The sequence below is a fragment of the Cnephaeus nilssonii genome (genome assembly GCF_951640355.1).
Source record: "Cnephaeus nilssonii genome assembly, chromosome: 19".
In the NCBI taxonomy this organism is placed as follows: Eukaryota; Metazoa; Chordata; class Mammalia; order Chiroptera; family Vespertilionidae; genus Cnephaeus; species Cnephaeus nilssonii.
The window spans coordinates 1,234,317-1,246,192 of record NC_137090.1 but is presented as its reverse complement, the minus strand read 5'-3'; the positions used below and the strand labels follow the sequence as shown (position 1 = coordinate 1,246,192).

Here is an 11,876-nt window from a genome sequence, read left to right as displayed (position 1 = left end):
GGAACGGAGTCCGTGGCTGCGCAGCACTGAGTCGTACACTCAAAAACATTAAAATGCCAAACACTGTGTCATACACAGTCACCGCAGTTCTTAAAAAGTCAGTAATATTCCAAAGCCACTGAATTGTACACTTTATTTCAAAGATATGTTTATTGATTTCGGAGAGGAAGGGAGAGAGAGAGAGAGAGAGACATCAATGATGAGAGAGAATCACTAATTGGCTGCCTCCCGCACGCCCCCCACTGGGGATCGAGCCCGCAACCCGGGCCTGTGCCCTGACCGGGAATCGAACCGTGACCTCCTGGCTCAGAGGTCGACGCTCAACCACGGAGCCACCCTGGCCGGGCGAATGTGCACTTTAAGGGGGTGGATTGTGTGACCTGTTAACTGTATCTCAATAAAGCTGTGAAGGGGGTGCCGTGAACCCCCTGCAACGGCCCCTACACTTTGGGAAAGGCCCGGAGCCTGGCCGGGCGGGGGCAGGGGTGTCTCTGCAGCCCCCCGGCTCCCCTGGCCCTGCCCTGCGCCTCGGGCAGCTCCTCTGCCGGCTGGCTCTGCGCTGAGCGCACGGCTCCCCTCGGCAGCCAGCGTTCTGCACCGCGAACATGTCTCCGTGCCCACCGAGCAGATGGCCGCCGCCTGGGCCTGAAGTGAGAAGCGTTCCCTTGGCAAGTCTGACAGCGAGGCCTGCACGCTCCCCCCCCCCGCCCCCCCATGTGACTTCACGTTTCCACACCCGGGAGGTGGCGGGGACGCTCTGCCCGGCAGACCAGCGATGGGGCACCTGGCCCAGGGGCTGGCCAGAATGTGTCCCGAAGAGGGAGGGAAGGAGGGGGGGGAGGGAGGGGGAGGGAGGGGGAGGGAGGGAGGGAGGGAGGGAGGGGGAGGGAGGGGGAGGGAGGGAGCGGGGGGAGGGAAGGAGGGAGGGAGCGGGGGGGGGGAGGGAGGGGTGGGAGGGAGTTCCCAAGGGCTTGGTGTGGCTGTTTCCCTAACTCCCTTCTCTGCCCGCCCACCTTCCCCAGTGGGAGGTGCTGAGGGTCCAGGTGGTCCCCAGGGCGCCCAGCGCGCAGAGGAAGGTCGGGCCGCGGCGGGCGCCAGGGCCCGGACCTCCGAGGTGCAGCCCCCGTGCCCCCCGAGGAGATGGCGGCTGAGAAACTTGGGGGGAAGTCGTGACGTGGTTCTCCCGGTGACGAGGAGAAACATGAACGTGCGTGTGGTCCAGGGGAAGGACTCCCCCAGGGCCCTGCTGCCCTGGCCCCGCGGGCTGAGCCCAAGCAGGAAGCAGGGCGCCTTCCAGCACCTTCCGAAAGGCTTCTGGTTCCCGTGAGGAAGCTGAGCTCTGAGCTAGAGCCTTCCACAGAGTTCTAGAACCTTTGTAACTCCCCGCCCCCACTTCCCTCCTGTTTGAGGGCGCACTGAGCTCCCAGAGCCCAGAAGGCTGAGCGCCTGGGCCCCGGGGGGGAGGGGGCAGGGCGGGGGGCCGCCGGAGCTGGGGCCTGGATCCCAGAGGCCAGCGCTGCAGCCCACGTCCCACACTCTGTCAGAGCTTTGGGCCCCGCGCTGAAGGCCCATGGGAGGGGCCTGGGGGAGTAAGGGCGGCATCCAGACCCCCGAGAGGACTGTGCAGGAGGGTCTCAGCGCCTTCCGGAACCCAGTGTGCATGTCCACGCATGAGTGTGCGCGAGTGTGTATGTGTGTGCACACACGGGGCGGGGAATGTGAGTGTGCACGTCCACATGTGAGTGTGCGTGAGCATGTGTGTGCGCGGGCAGGTGTGTGTGTACGGGTAGGAGCGTGTGCGTCCACGTGTGAGTGTGCGTGAGCATGTGCGCGCGCGGGCAGGTGTATGTGTACGGGTAGGAGCGTGTGCGTCCACGTGTGAGTGTGCGAGCCGGGGGTGGGAGATCAGTCCTGTGCCTCCCTGTCCCCGTGTCCCGGCGCCCCCGGGGGCAGGGCAGCACCAGGCAAAGCGGGCGAGGGTCCCCGGGGGTCCCGCGGTGTCCGGCGGGTGGAGGTGAAGACAGTCGCAGGACACGGTCTTTCTTCACTCTTTACTGTGTAAAAATAAACTCGACAATTCATGTTTCAGCAAGAAAATGAGAAAGCAAGGAGACCAGTAGAAACGGCGCTGCCCGAGTCACGGCGGGGAGGGGCGGTCCCGTGGTTCTGCCCCGTGGCGGCCACGGGGCTGCGCGTCGTGTGAGGATGTTCAGCTTTGGTTGGCAAACAATGAAAACGTAGGGCACACCGATCCCTCCCTGTGACACGTATGTACATGGCAACCGTCCGCCAGGGGCCTGCTGTGCTGTGGGGCTTTGTTTTGGCAAATCAGACAAAAGTGGGAGTGAGTCCTGGGCGCGTCTCCTCGCCGCCTCGTCCCCTTCCCAGCGGCACTCAGCCCGCGGCGCGGAAGCGACACATCCCGCCGACCTCTGTGCACACTGACACGCGAGGAAGGAGAGGGGACACCGCACGCCCCCGCTTCGGGCCACGGCCCGGCTGCCGCGAGGTCACACAGGATCCCGCCCCTTCCCGTGGACAACGCACAACCCTCGCTCCTCGAGGCCTCAGCTCGGTCCCCCGACAGGGCCACGGCGAGACCCAGGCCTGGCGCCCCGGCCCATTCACACCCCGGTCCCCACGAGCCCGAGAGCAGGCACCACTCCCCCCCAACCCAGCTCGCCGGGGCGAGCACAAACCTCGCGCCAGCCTCTCCTCTCCCCTCCGCCGCCCAGGAGACACCCCCGCGGTCCCAGGCCCCAGGGCTGGTGACAAAGGGATCTTTGCCGTCTTAGAAACGGGGGATCTACAAACGGAAAGAAGGAAAGCATACAAAACGCATCTCTCCCAGCGTGCGCGCTCCCAGCCCGTGTCGGCGGAGCCTGGAAGTGGTGGCGGGGAAGATAGATAGGTTGAGTGGATCTAGGTTTGTCCTTTTCTTTCATAAAAATACTCTTGTTTTGGTAATAAACTTTGTCTTCTACAGTAAGAGAAAGAATACCGTGTTATCAAAAGCAAGAAGGCTTACGATTCAAGTGGGATCTCAGGCCCCACCCCGAGGGCGAGCCTGCGGGCGGCGCTCCGCCTGGGACGCGGGGGCCGTGGGACTGGGCGCCCCACAGTGCTTGATCTCCGTGTTTATAAAATGGCTTACCTGAGAAAGGCGTGGGTTTGTCAGTGCGGGGGGCGTCGGTCCAATTACGGAGATGGGGACTACGCGGATTAGATCTGTGGCCGTCAGCGGCCGCTCAGGGCGGCCTTGAGTGCCAAGTGTGAACACAGTGAGGGCGTCGAGGGGCGTGGCACAGGCTCCGGGTGGGGCGGGGCGGGAGCTAAATGTCAGTTTGGGGTCCTGGCACCAGGGGGCGTCAGGGGGGGCGGGCAGGAGGGTCTGGAGGTGGACACAGACATGGCGTCTGGGATGCTCTGCCCGTCGGGTTAGGGCAGAGGATGGCTTGTGGTCCTGAACGGACAGCTCCCACCGCGCCCGCTGGGCAGGTGGTCTGGGGTCTGGGGTCCCGGGCCTGGCAGGGGCGGGTGGGGCGCTGCCCGAGAGCACCGCGCGCTGGGCCTGCCTCGTGGCCGCTCCCGGGGGCCGAGGGGAGAGGGCGGTCTGGTCTAGGGGTGCTTCCAAGCTCACGCTCTCCCAGGCGTGCTCTAGGCCTGTTCTCTTCCTACACGGCTCGGTGTGTGTGGGGAGCGGGACGGGGGGCGTGGACCCCCCCCCCCCCCCCCCCCCCGCACCTCTCCTGGCGCCCTCAGCTTGCTTTCCCAGCCGTTTTCGGTAGCTACATGGATGTTCACGGGACGATGGGTGGCACTCGGCACAGAACACAGGACTGGAGAAGTCCATGCAGGCAGGGAACCACGTGGGACGGAGGGAGCCGGGGACGCGCCACCCCGAGGGACATGCAAGCAGAGGGTATCCCGCAGACCCCAAGATCCGAGGCCCACGGCCCGGACGAAGCACAAAGGTCAGAAGAAGCCACTGCTGAGCCGCGGGCGCAGCCTGGACGCGCCCTCTGCACGAGAGCAATGCATTGTGGGCTGGCAGTGGGCACCGTGCAGACGCCCACGTGGACACGGACACAGACACCAACACAGACACACAGGTGCACTGGGTTCCGACACAGTACGGGCCTGCGTTTAGGGGGACAGGCGCCCCTGGGGGACGGGACGGGGGACACCTGCCCCTCCGGGAGGGAGTCCTGCCGCTGCCGGGGGGTGGGGGGCAGGGGGCCCAGGAAGACAGGCCAGCCACTTGCTGTGCTGAGTCCAGGTGCCCTCGGGGCGCGGACCCCCCGATGCTGCACAAAAAGCAGGGGGCCCACCCCGGGCACGCTCACTTAGTGCGCACACACGCGCACGCACACGCACACGCACACACGCCTCCCCGCCTCGGAAGGACTAGAAGGAATGTGCAGAATGGCTTTTCACGGGGAAAAAACACGTCACAGCTTCTGAACAGGGTGGGGTCTCAGCGTCAACAGCTGGGGACAGTCCCAGGCCGGGGCCCTGCACAGGGGAGGGGGTCAGGGCCGGGCGGCCATGTCTGCCTCCCCGCCCCCCACCCCAGAGGTCTCCGGGGACGCTGCCCCTGGAGGACTCGCAGAGCCGGCTCCCCGGGCCCGGAGGGGAGGATATGGCTGTGGGTGAACCAGGGCCGCGGGGCCTCCTGGCCCTGCATGGCTGGGTCCTAACCCGCGTGGGCCTCCCTCCCGAGCCGCCCCTGGAGGCTCTGCTTGTCTGGAGCCAGGCTCTCTGGGTGTGAGGAGGGGGGAGGCCGAGAGCCCGCCCCCAGGATGCCCGCGGCAGGGCAGGACGTGGGGCCTGCTCCCACCTCCTCTGCCCCCGAGCAGCTGGGCCTCCAGGACTCACTCCAGCGCAGAGTGAGCCCCGGCGGCCCCCCTTCACAAACCGCTGAGCAACGTTCGTGTCACCAGAGGCAGCGCCGGACCAGCTCGCCGACAAAGACAAACGCGGCCGCGGAGCTGCGCCCCCAAGGCTTCCGGGCGCCACGAAGGCGGAAATGAAACACCTCGTTCTGAAAGAGGAGGCTCCCTGGAGACACGCACTCACAGAGGCGCAGGCACACGCGCTCGCACACGCACACGCACACACACGCAGCCTCTCACCTACTCCTGCATGGCTGTGTCGCCTGCGTCACCGGCCCGGCCGCCTGGGGGACGGACGTCCTCGGGGCAGGAAGCCAGGCTGCGGCACGTGCACGAGGACCAAACGAGGTGGTGTGTGTGCGTGCGTGTGTGGTGTGTCTGCATGTATGTGTGTGTGTGCACGTGTGTGTGCACGTGTGTGCGTGTGTGCACGCGAGGGCAATGGCCTGGAGTCATTCCTGGGGAGGGGAGACAGGACAGTCGACGCGGCACAAGCAGAGGAGGGGCGGGCGGGCCGAGGGCAGGGGCTCGGCCGGCGGGGCTTCAGTTGACCTGGCGACAGGCCTCGAATGTCCACTTGGTGGCGCCGCCGTAGATCTCGATGTGGGACTCGGCCCAGGCGATGACGTTGCCGGACAGGGCCTTGGGGCTGCACGTGGCCAGGTTGTACACCTCGCCCGGGGTCAACTTGCGGTCCCAGATGTTGAAGTGGGCCAGCTCGCCCACGAACGCCTGGGTGGCATCGAACCCGCCACCCAGCGTGTCCTTCGGAGAAAAGCAGAGGGTGAGGGTGAGGGTGAGGGTGGGGGGATGGGGGTGGAGGTGGAGGCTGGGGAGGGGGCCTCCCCATCGGGGGCTCTCACGGTCCCGTCCTGTCTCTGGGTCTTCACACTGCCCCCCACAGGGAGCCCGGGATAGGGCGCTGCTGGCCACCCCTGCCCGGGGCGAGTTGCTCGGGCGCCAGCACCCGCCTCTCCCGCAGCCAGTGACTCGGGAAGGGAGGGGGCAGCGGGGTGCGGGCAGCCACGAGCCGGGTCTCACTGCACCCCCACATTCCCCACTTCTCGTCCAGGGACCGGGAGGCCACTTTGCCAGCCCCATCGCCCACGGGAACAGGAGGCCTGGGCGCTGCTGCCGCCGCTGCCCGCCGGCTGCCCGATGAACACACCGCTCCCAGGACGCGAGCTGCGCAGGCGAAGGCAGGAGGGGCCTTCCCGAGCCAGGCGTGCGGCCACTGCGCGGCCGAGACCCACGCCCACCCCGCCCGCATTTCCCCAGTCACCCCCAAAGCTGCCGCCCAACACCTCCCTCTGCAGCTCGCTTCCTCCTCCCCCCACCCCCGCCCCCGCCCCAGCACCGCTCCCCGCTCCCCTGAGGGTCTGTGTACCTGCTCCTGGCCCAGCACCAGCACGCCCTGCGGCTTGATGGGGTGGTAGGGCGCCAGGTTCTCGCCGTTGCCGCCCTGGGTGCCGTCCTGGTAGGCCTCCCAGACGCCGTCCCGGGTGGTCCAGGTGACACAGATGTGGTGCCACTTCCCGTCATTGATGACGAAGGGCAGCTTGGCCACCTGGGACGGGGAGGGGCCGTAGGTCACGGCTCAGGTCAGTCAGTGACCGCTCCGTCGCACTTCAAGGTGAATCCCAGGCACCACGGCCGGCTTTGCCCCTGCCGGCCCGTGCGTGGGAGGTCGAGGCGTGGCAGAGGGACTGTGACCCATCAGGGGCCTGAGGTCCATCCTCCTCACCGCCCCCCCCCCCCCCCGCCTTAGCCTACACACCAGGCCCTAAGGGAGAGCCCGCCCCTGGCTGGGTTGGTCTGGCTGGGGGCCGAGCCATCGCTCCCCGGCCTCTGCCCCCTCCCCCATCACTCCACCCGCCCAGCCCTCTGGTCTGCACCGCCCAGCCTGGCAGAGAATCGGAAACACCAGGGCGGGGGCAGCCGCCTGTGAAGCTCCGCTGGAGGGTCACGCACCGGTGGGGTGGATGTGCCGAGGACCCCAGGGGAAATGGGGCCCCAAGAGGCACGGCCCCCTGGGCACGGCCCCGAGGGCTTGGCATCCGATTTCCAGCCTGGGTTTCAGACCGTGGCCACCACCAGGGCACAGAGGCTGGGGCGTGTGACAGCCGGCAGCTGACCCGCGGCTACGGAGGCCGAGGAGGCGGCTCCCAGGGACAGGCTGCCCCCGCGGGGGGCAGGGCTAAACAGATGGGTTTGGACTCAGGAAGAATTTCTAGGGGCACCTCCCCCCCAGAGCACCGAGCTCCCCGTGGGAAGGAGGGCCCCCCATCTCCTTCGCTATCTGTCTGGGGAGGTTCCAGCTTCAGCCGTTCATGGAGTCGGGCAAGGGCGCCCCTCCCTTCCCTCCTGGTGTGCGTGTGCATGTGCATGTGTGCGTGTGTGTGTGTGTGCATGTGTGCGTGTGTGTGTGCGTGCGTGTGCGTGCGTGTTTTAATCCTCACCCAAGGATATCTTCCCATTGATTTTTTTAGAGAGTGGGAGAGGGAGAGACGTCAATGTACTGCCTCCTGCATGCACCCCAACCAGGGCCAGGGGACCTGCAACCAAGGCACGTGCCCCTGACCAGATCGAACCCAGGACCCTTCAGTCCGAAGGCCAACGCTCTATCCACTGAGCCACACCGGCCAGGGCTCTCCTGGTCTTTTCCCTCCCCGCCCTCAGCCCTGCCTGGCAGGCCCTCCTCCTGGGGCCAGAGCAGCACCTGTGCTTGAGCCACCCCACGCCACTGAAGACCTGCCCCGCAGCCCGCCAGGACAGGGGTCCCCCGCAGCCCGCCAGGACAGGGGTCCCCCGCAGCCCGCCAGGACAGGGGACCCCCGCAGCCCGCCAGGACAGGGGACCCCCGCAGCCCGCCGGGACAGGGGACCCCCGCAGCCCGCCGGGACAGGGGTCCCCCGCAGCCCGCCGGGACAGGGGACCCCCGCAGCCCGCCGGGACAGGGGTCCCCCGCAGCCCGCCGGGACAGGGGTCCCCCGCAGCCCGCCGGGACAGGGGACCCCCGCAGCCCGCCGGGACAGGGGTCCCCCGCAGCCCGCCGGGACAGGGGACCCCCGCAGCCCGCCGGGACAGGGGTCCCCCGCAGCCCGCCGGGACAGGGGTCCCCCGCAGCCCGCCGGGACAGGGGTCCCCCGCAGCCCGCCGGGACAGGGGTCCCCCGCAGCCCGCCGGGACAGGGGTCCCCCGCAGCCCGCCGGGACAGGGGTCCCCCGCAGCCCGCCGGGACAGGGGTCCCCCGCAGCCCGCCGGGACAGGGGTCCCCCGCAGCCCGCCAGGACAGGGGTCCCCCGCAGCCCGCCAGGACAGGGGTCCCCCGCAGCCCGCCAGGACAGGGGTCCCCCGCAGCCCGCCGGAGCCCACCTTGTCATTGATGAGGATCTCCATGGGGTTGTTGCCCCACTCGATGAGGACCAGCTCGTTGGCCTGGCCGGGCACCGCATAGGAGAAGGGCGTGCCCACGCCGGGCGCGGCGCTGGACTTGAGCCACATGCACACGGAGAAGGCGTACATCTCGGGCAGGCTCCGCTTCACCTTGGCGTACATGTAGTTGGTGCGCAGCGGGAACGTGAGCTGGAACTTGTCCCCGGGGCGGCTGTCCTTCTGGCCTGGGGAGGGCGGGACAGTCCTGACGCCTGCACCCCGGGGAGGCTGGTCCCTGTCGGAGCTGGAGGGAGGCCCGGGCGGGGTGGGGGCAGGTGCCTGTCCCAGAGCGCAGGGCCTGAGCAGGGGAGCAGGGAGGCTGGGGTGGGGAGCCTGTGCCTGGGCTGCGGGGGGCTGGGGAGGGGGAGAGGGAGGGGTCACCCTCCAAGGTGTGGCCCAGAGGAAGGAAGTCTCCTTTGCCTGAAAGAGGCCGCAGCCCCTCCGGCCCGACCTGCATGCTGGCTGCTGAGCTCAGAAACGCCTTCCCTCCTGGGTCACCACCGAGCCGGCCCGGCCCAGCGCCCGGCACATGCCCTCCAGGCCGGCACACTGCCGCTCCTGGGCACTCCTGGCCCCGGCCCACTGGCCCCGAGGATCCAGCTATTCCAGAACCCACCCACCCACCCCCCACACACACACACCACCGGGAGGGAGGGCCGCTCCCAGGCTGTCCTAGCAGCTGCCTGGAGCCCCGCCGAGAGCCGGGGCCCTGTGGCCGGGGCCGAGGTGAGTGCTCGGAGGCCGTCACCCTCACCCACTCTCGGGCGGGCGAGCTTCTGTGCCTCCTGAAAACTCAGGCTCCCTCCGGCCGCCACTGCCCCTCACACTCGGCCACCAGCGCCCGCCTGTGGGGATGTCTCCGGGGAATGCACCCGCCCCCTCCCCGCCCCCGCAGCAAGGTGGCTGCCGCTTGTGCGCCGTGTGCCTGACAGGCCCCCCAGCAGCGGGCAGGGGCGCTGGGCCCAGGGCCGGAACGCAGGCCCCCGGCTGGAGTGTGCCCGGCCTGTGGGAGCCCGGCCTGAACCGGCCCCAGGCCGAGGGCTGTTTCTAGAAGGCAGCCTGCTGGGCCGGCTCCCGGCTGCTGAGCCCGGTGCCAGGGAGCAGGGCCGGCCTGGCTCCTAGGGGCTGCCCACACGGTCTCAGGCCCAGTCGCCTGCCTTGGGGGCCTCTGGGGGGTGGGAGTTGGGGGGTGGGGGGTTGTTTTCATGCCCCGTCCCCCCTCCCCTCCTCGCTCCCGAGCTGTTTTCAGTTACGTAAGGTGCCTTAAGATGGCACTGTTTAAATCCATCGCACACTTTGCAGTCTGAGAAGGGTCACGTGGTTCTGCTCTGAGCCCAGGCGCCCCCCCCCTTACAACCGTGTTTGATTGCTGCGACTTCAAGGCTAAGCCGCCAAGCTCATCCGTGTGCCCCGTGGTGCCATGGGACCCCCCGGAGTTAGGGACCCGGGAGCTGCAGGGGTTGCAAGATGCCAGGCTTTGGGTCACTCCACAGAGAAGATCAAAAGCGGGGGGTCCAGGGAAGGGTAGGGGCAGGAGGGCTGGGAGGAGACCTGTTCGGGTCTGTGGGGACCGGGAAGACCAGGTCCAGCCCCGAGCAGCGGGATGGGGGCCCCCCAGCCAGGCTTCCTGCGGGGGGGGGGGGGCCTGGCTGCCCAGGCCACAGGGCAAAGTTACTGAAGATTGAACAGATCAGGCTGGGAGAATCCTGCGAGTGTGTGTGTGTGTGTACGCATGTGCGTGTATGTGTATACTTTGTGTGTGTGTACGCATGTGTGTGTGCGTGTGTGTGTGCGTGTGTGTGTGTGTGTGTGTGCGTGCGTGCGTGTGTGTGTGTGTGTGGAGGGAGCAGGAGGCCCCAGGGGATCCCTTCCCCTCTCTGCTTCCCTCCCCGAGCACAGCCAGAGCTCATGGCCCCAGCCCCCCGCCCCAGGAACACCCCCCTGGGTGCCCCAAACGCTGTGCAGGACGGGGAGGCATTGGGGGGCTGGGCTTTCCCTGTGGGAGCCGGCGGGCAGGTACCTTTCTCCAGCTCGCTGATGCGCTGGTGCAGCGAGGTCAGGGCGCTCTCGATCTTGGCCCTCTCCTCCGTGTCGTTCCTGGGGCCGCCCTTGCCCTCCTCCAGCGAGTTCACCCTGGACAGCACCTGCCTCTCCAGGTCGTCGATCTTGCTCTGCAGCAGGTCCTTGAGGCTGTTGGTCTGGCTGGAGGAATTGAGCCGGCTGTACTGCTGCGGGCGGGGTGCGGGGGCCACAGGTTACACGCAGAGCGGGGACCGGGCCCCTCAGGGCGACTGCGGGGGCGGCCGGGCGGGGAGCTCGGGCGGGGGGCCATGCGCGGGGCCTGCAAGCGCGGGGAGGCCCAGCCGGGCAGCAGCGCCGCGCCGGGCGGGGGTGGGGGCGGGGGTGTCCGGCCGGGTCGGGAGTGGGGGGGGGGGGGTGGCGAGGGCAGAGGGGCGCGCGCGAGCCGGAGGGGACCCGGGGCGCGCGCGCGGACCTCGAGGTTCTCCAGGCGGGTTTTGAGCGACTGCAAAGTTTGCGCGAGTTGGCTGAGCGTCTCGGCGGCCTGCGCGGTCCGGGACAGGTCGCCCATGGCGTGCTTGCCCGCGGCGGGCTGCTTGCGGCCGGCGCCCGGCCGGGCCTCGCCGGCGCCCGCGTCCAGGGTGCTCTGGCTCTCGCAGCGGCCCAGCTTGGCCGTCAGCTCGCGGATGGTCTCCTTCTGGCTGAGGATGGTCTCCTTCTGCTGCAGCACGGTCTCCCGGAGCTGCAGCACGCTGCCCCGCAGCTCCTCCGCGCCGCCCGCCGCCACGGCCGCGCCGCACATGTCGGCGTCCGCGGGCACCGAGGTGCAGATGAAGCGCGTGGGCCCGAAGTCCTGGGCCGCGCCGCCCAGCAGGCAGAGGGCGAGCAGCGCACAGGTGCGCGCGGCGCGGGCGGCCGGCATGGCTGCGGGCGCGGGCCCGGCGCGGGCGGCTCGGCTCGGCGGCTGGGGCTCCGGGCGGCCGCGCTCCGGCTCCGGCTCCGGCTCCGGCTCCGCGCAGTCCGCACCGAGGCGCTGTCCGGCCCCCACTGCCGCCTGCGCTGCGGAGCCCGCGCCTTTTATGCCGCCGCGGGAGGGGCCTCGCGCCGCCGACGTCAGCGGGGGAGGAATCCCGCTTTAATTGCCGCCCCGGCCCCGGAGCTGCGGGGGGCGCCGCCGCGCACAGAGGGGCGCCTCCTCCGGGGCCCTCCCACCCGGCGTCGCCGCGCCTCCCCCGCCCCACGGCCCGCCCCCGCCCCCGCCCCCGCCCCCGCCCCCGCCCGGCCCGCGCGCTTCCCCGAAAGCTCGGAGATGGAGGGGAGGGGAGGGAGGCCTGGCCGCGCCGGGACCTCAGCAGGGCCACCTGCGCGACGGCCTCCACTCTCCCACGGGACTCGGGGGCGGGGGAGGCCACGCGGCCCCGAGACAGGTCTCCGTTCTACTCGCTCGGCCGCCCAAACACCTGCGGAGCTGGGGCCGGGGGCGCTGGGGGGCCGGTCCCCAGGGACTCGGGTGGGCACCGCGTGCCA

At 69.4% G+C, this 11,876-nt stretch overlaps 1 protein-coding gene across 2 annotated transcripts; it reads right to left on the bottom strand.

Moving 5' to 3' along the window:
• Nucleotides 1–1,687: 1,687 nt before the first annotated feature.
• NPTX1 (neuronal pentraxin 1) lies at nt 1,688–11,394 on the bottom strand. 2 transcript variants are annotated; one of them, XM_079797124.1, is made up of 5 exons: nt 10,825–11,394; nt 10,351–10,555; nt 8,271–8,515; nt 6,283–6,462; nt 1,688–5,660 (listed from the first exon to the last, which is right to left on the bottom strand). In XM_079797124.1, the coding sequence occupies exons 1-5, from the start codon at nt 11,269–11,271 to the stop codon at nt 5,439–5,441; spliced, it is 1,299 nt and encodes a 432-aa protein (XP_079653250.1). In that variant the 5' UTR covers nt 11,272–11,394; the 3' UTR covers nt 1,688–5,438. The 2 variants fall into 2 exon arrangements, with proteins under 2 accessions (XP_079653250.1, XP_079653249.1); XM_079797123.1 differs by having other exon boundaries at nt 10,351–10,558; nt 10,825–11,391.
• Between the last annotated feature and the right edge of the window lie 482 nt (nt 11,395–11,876).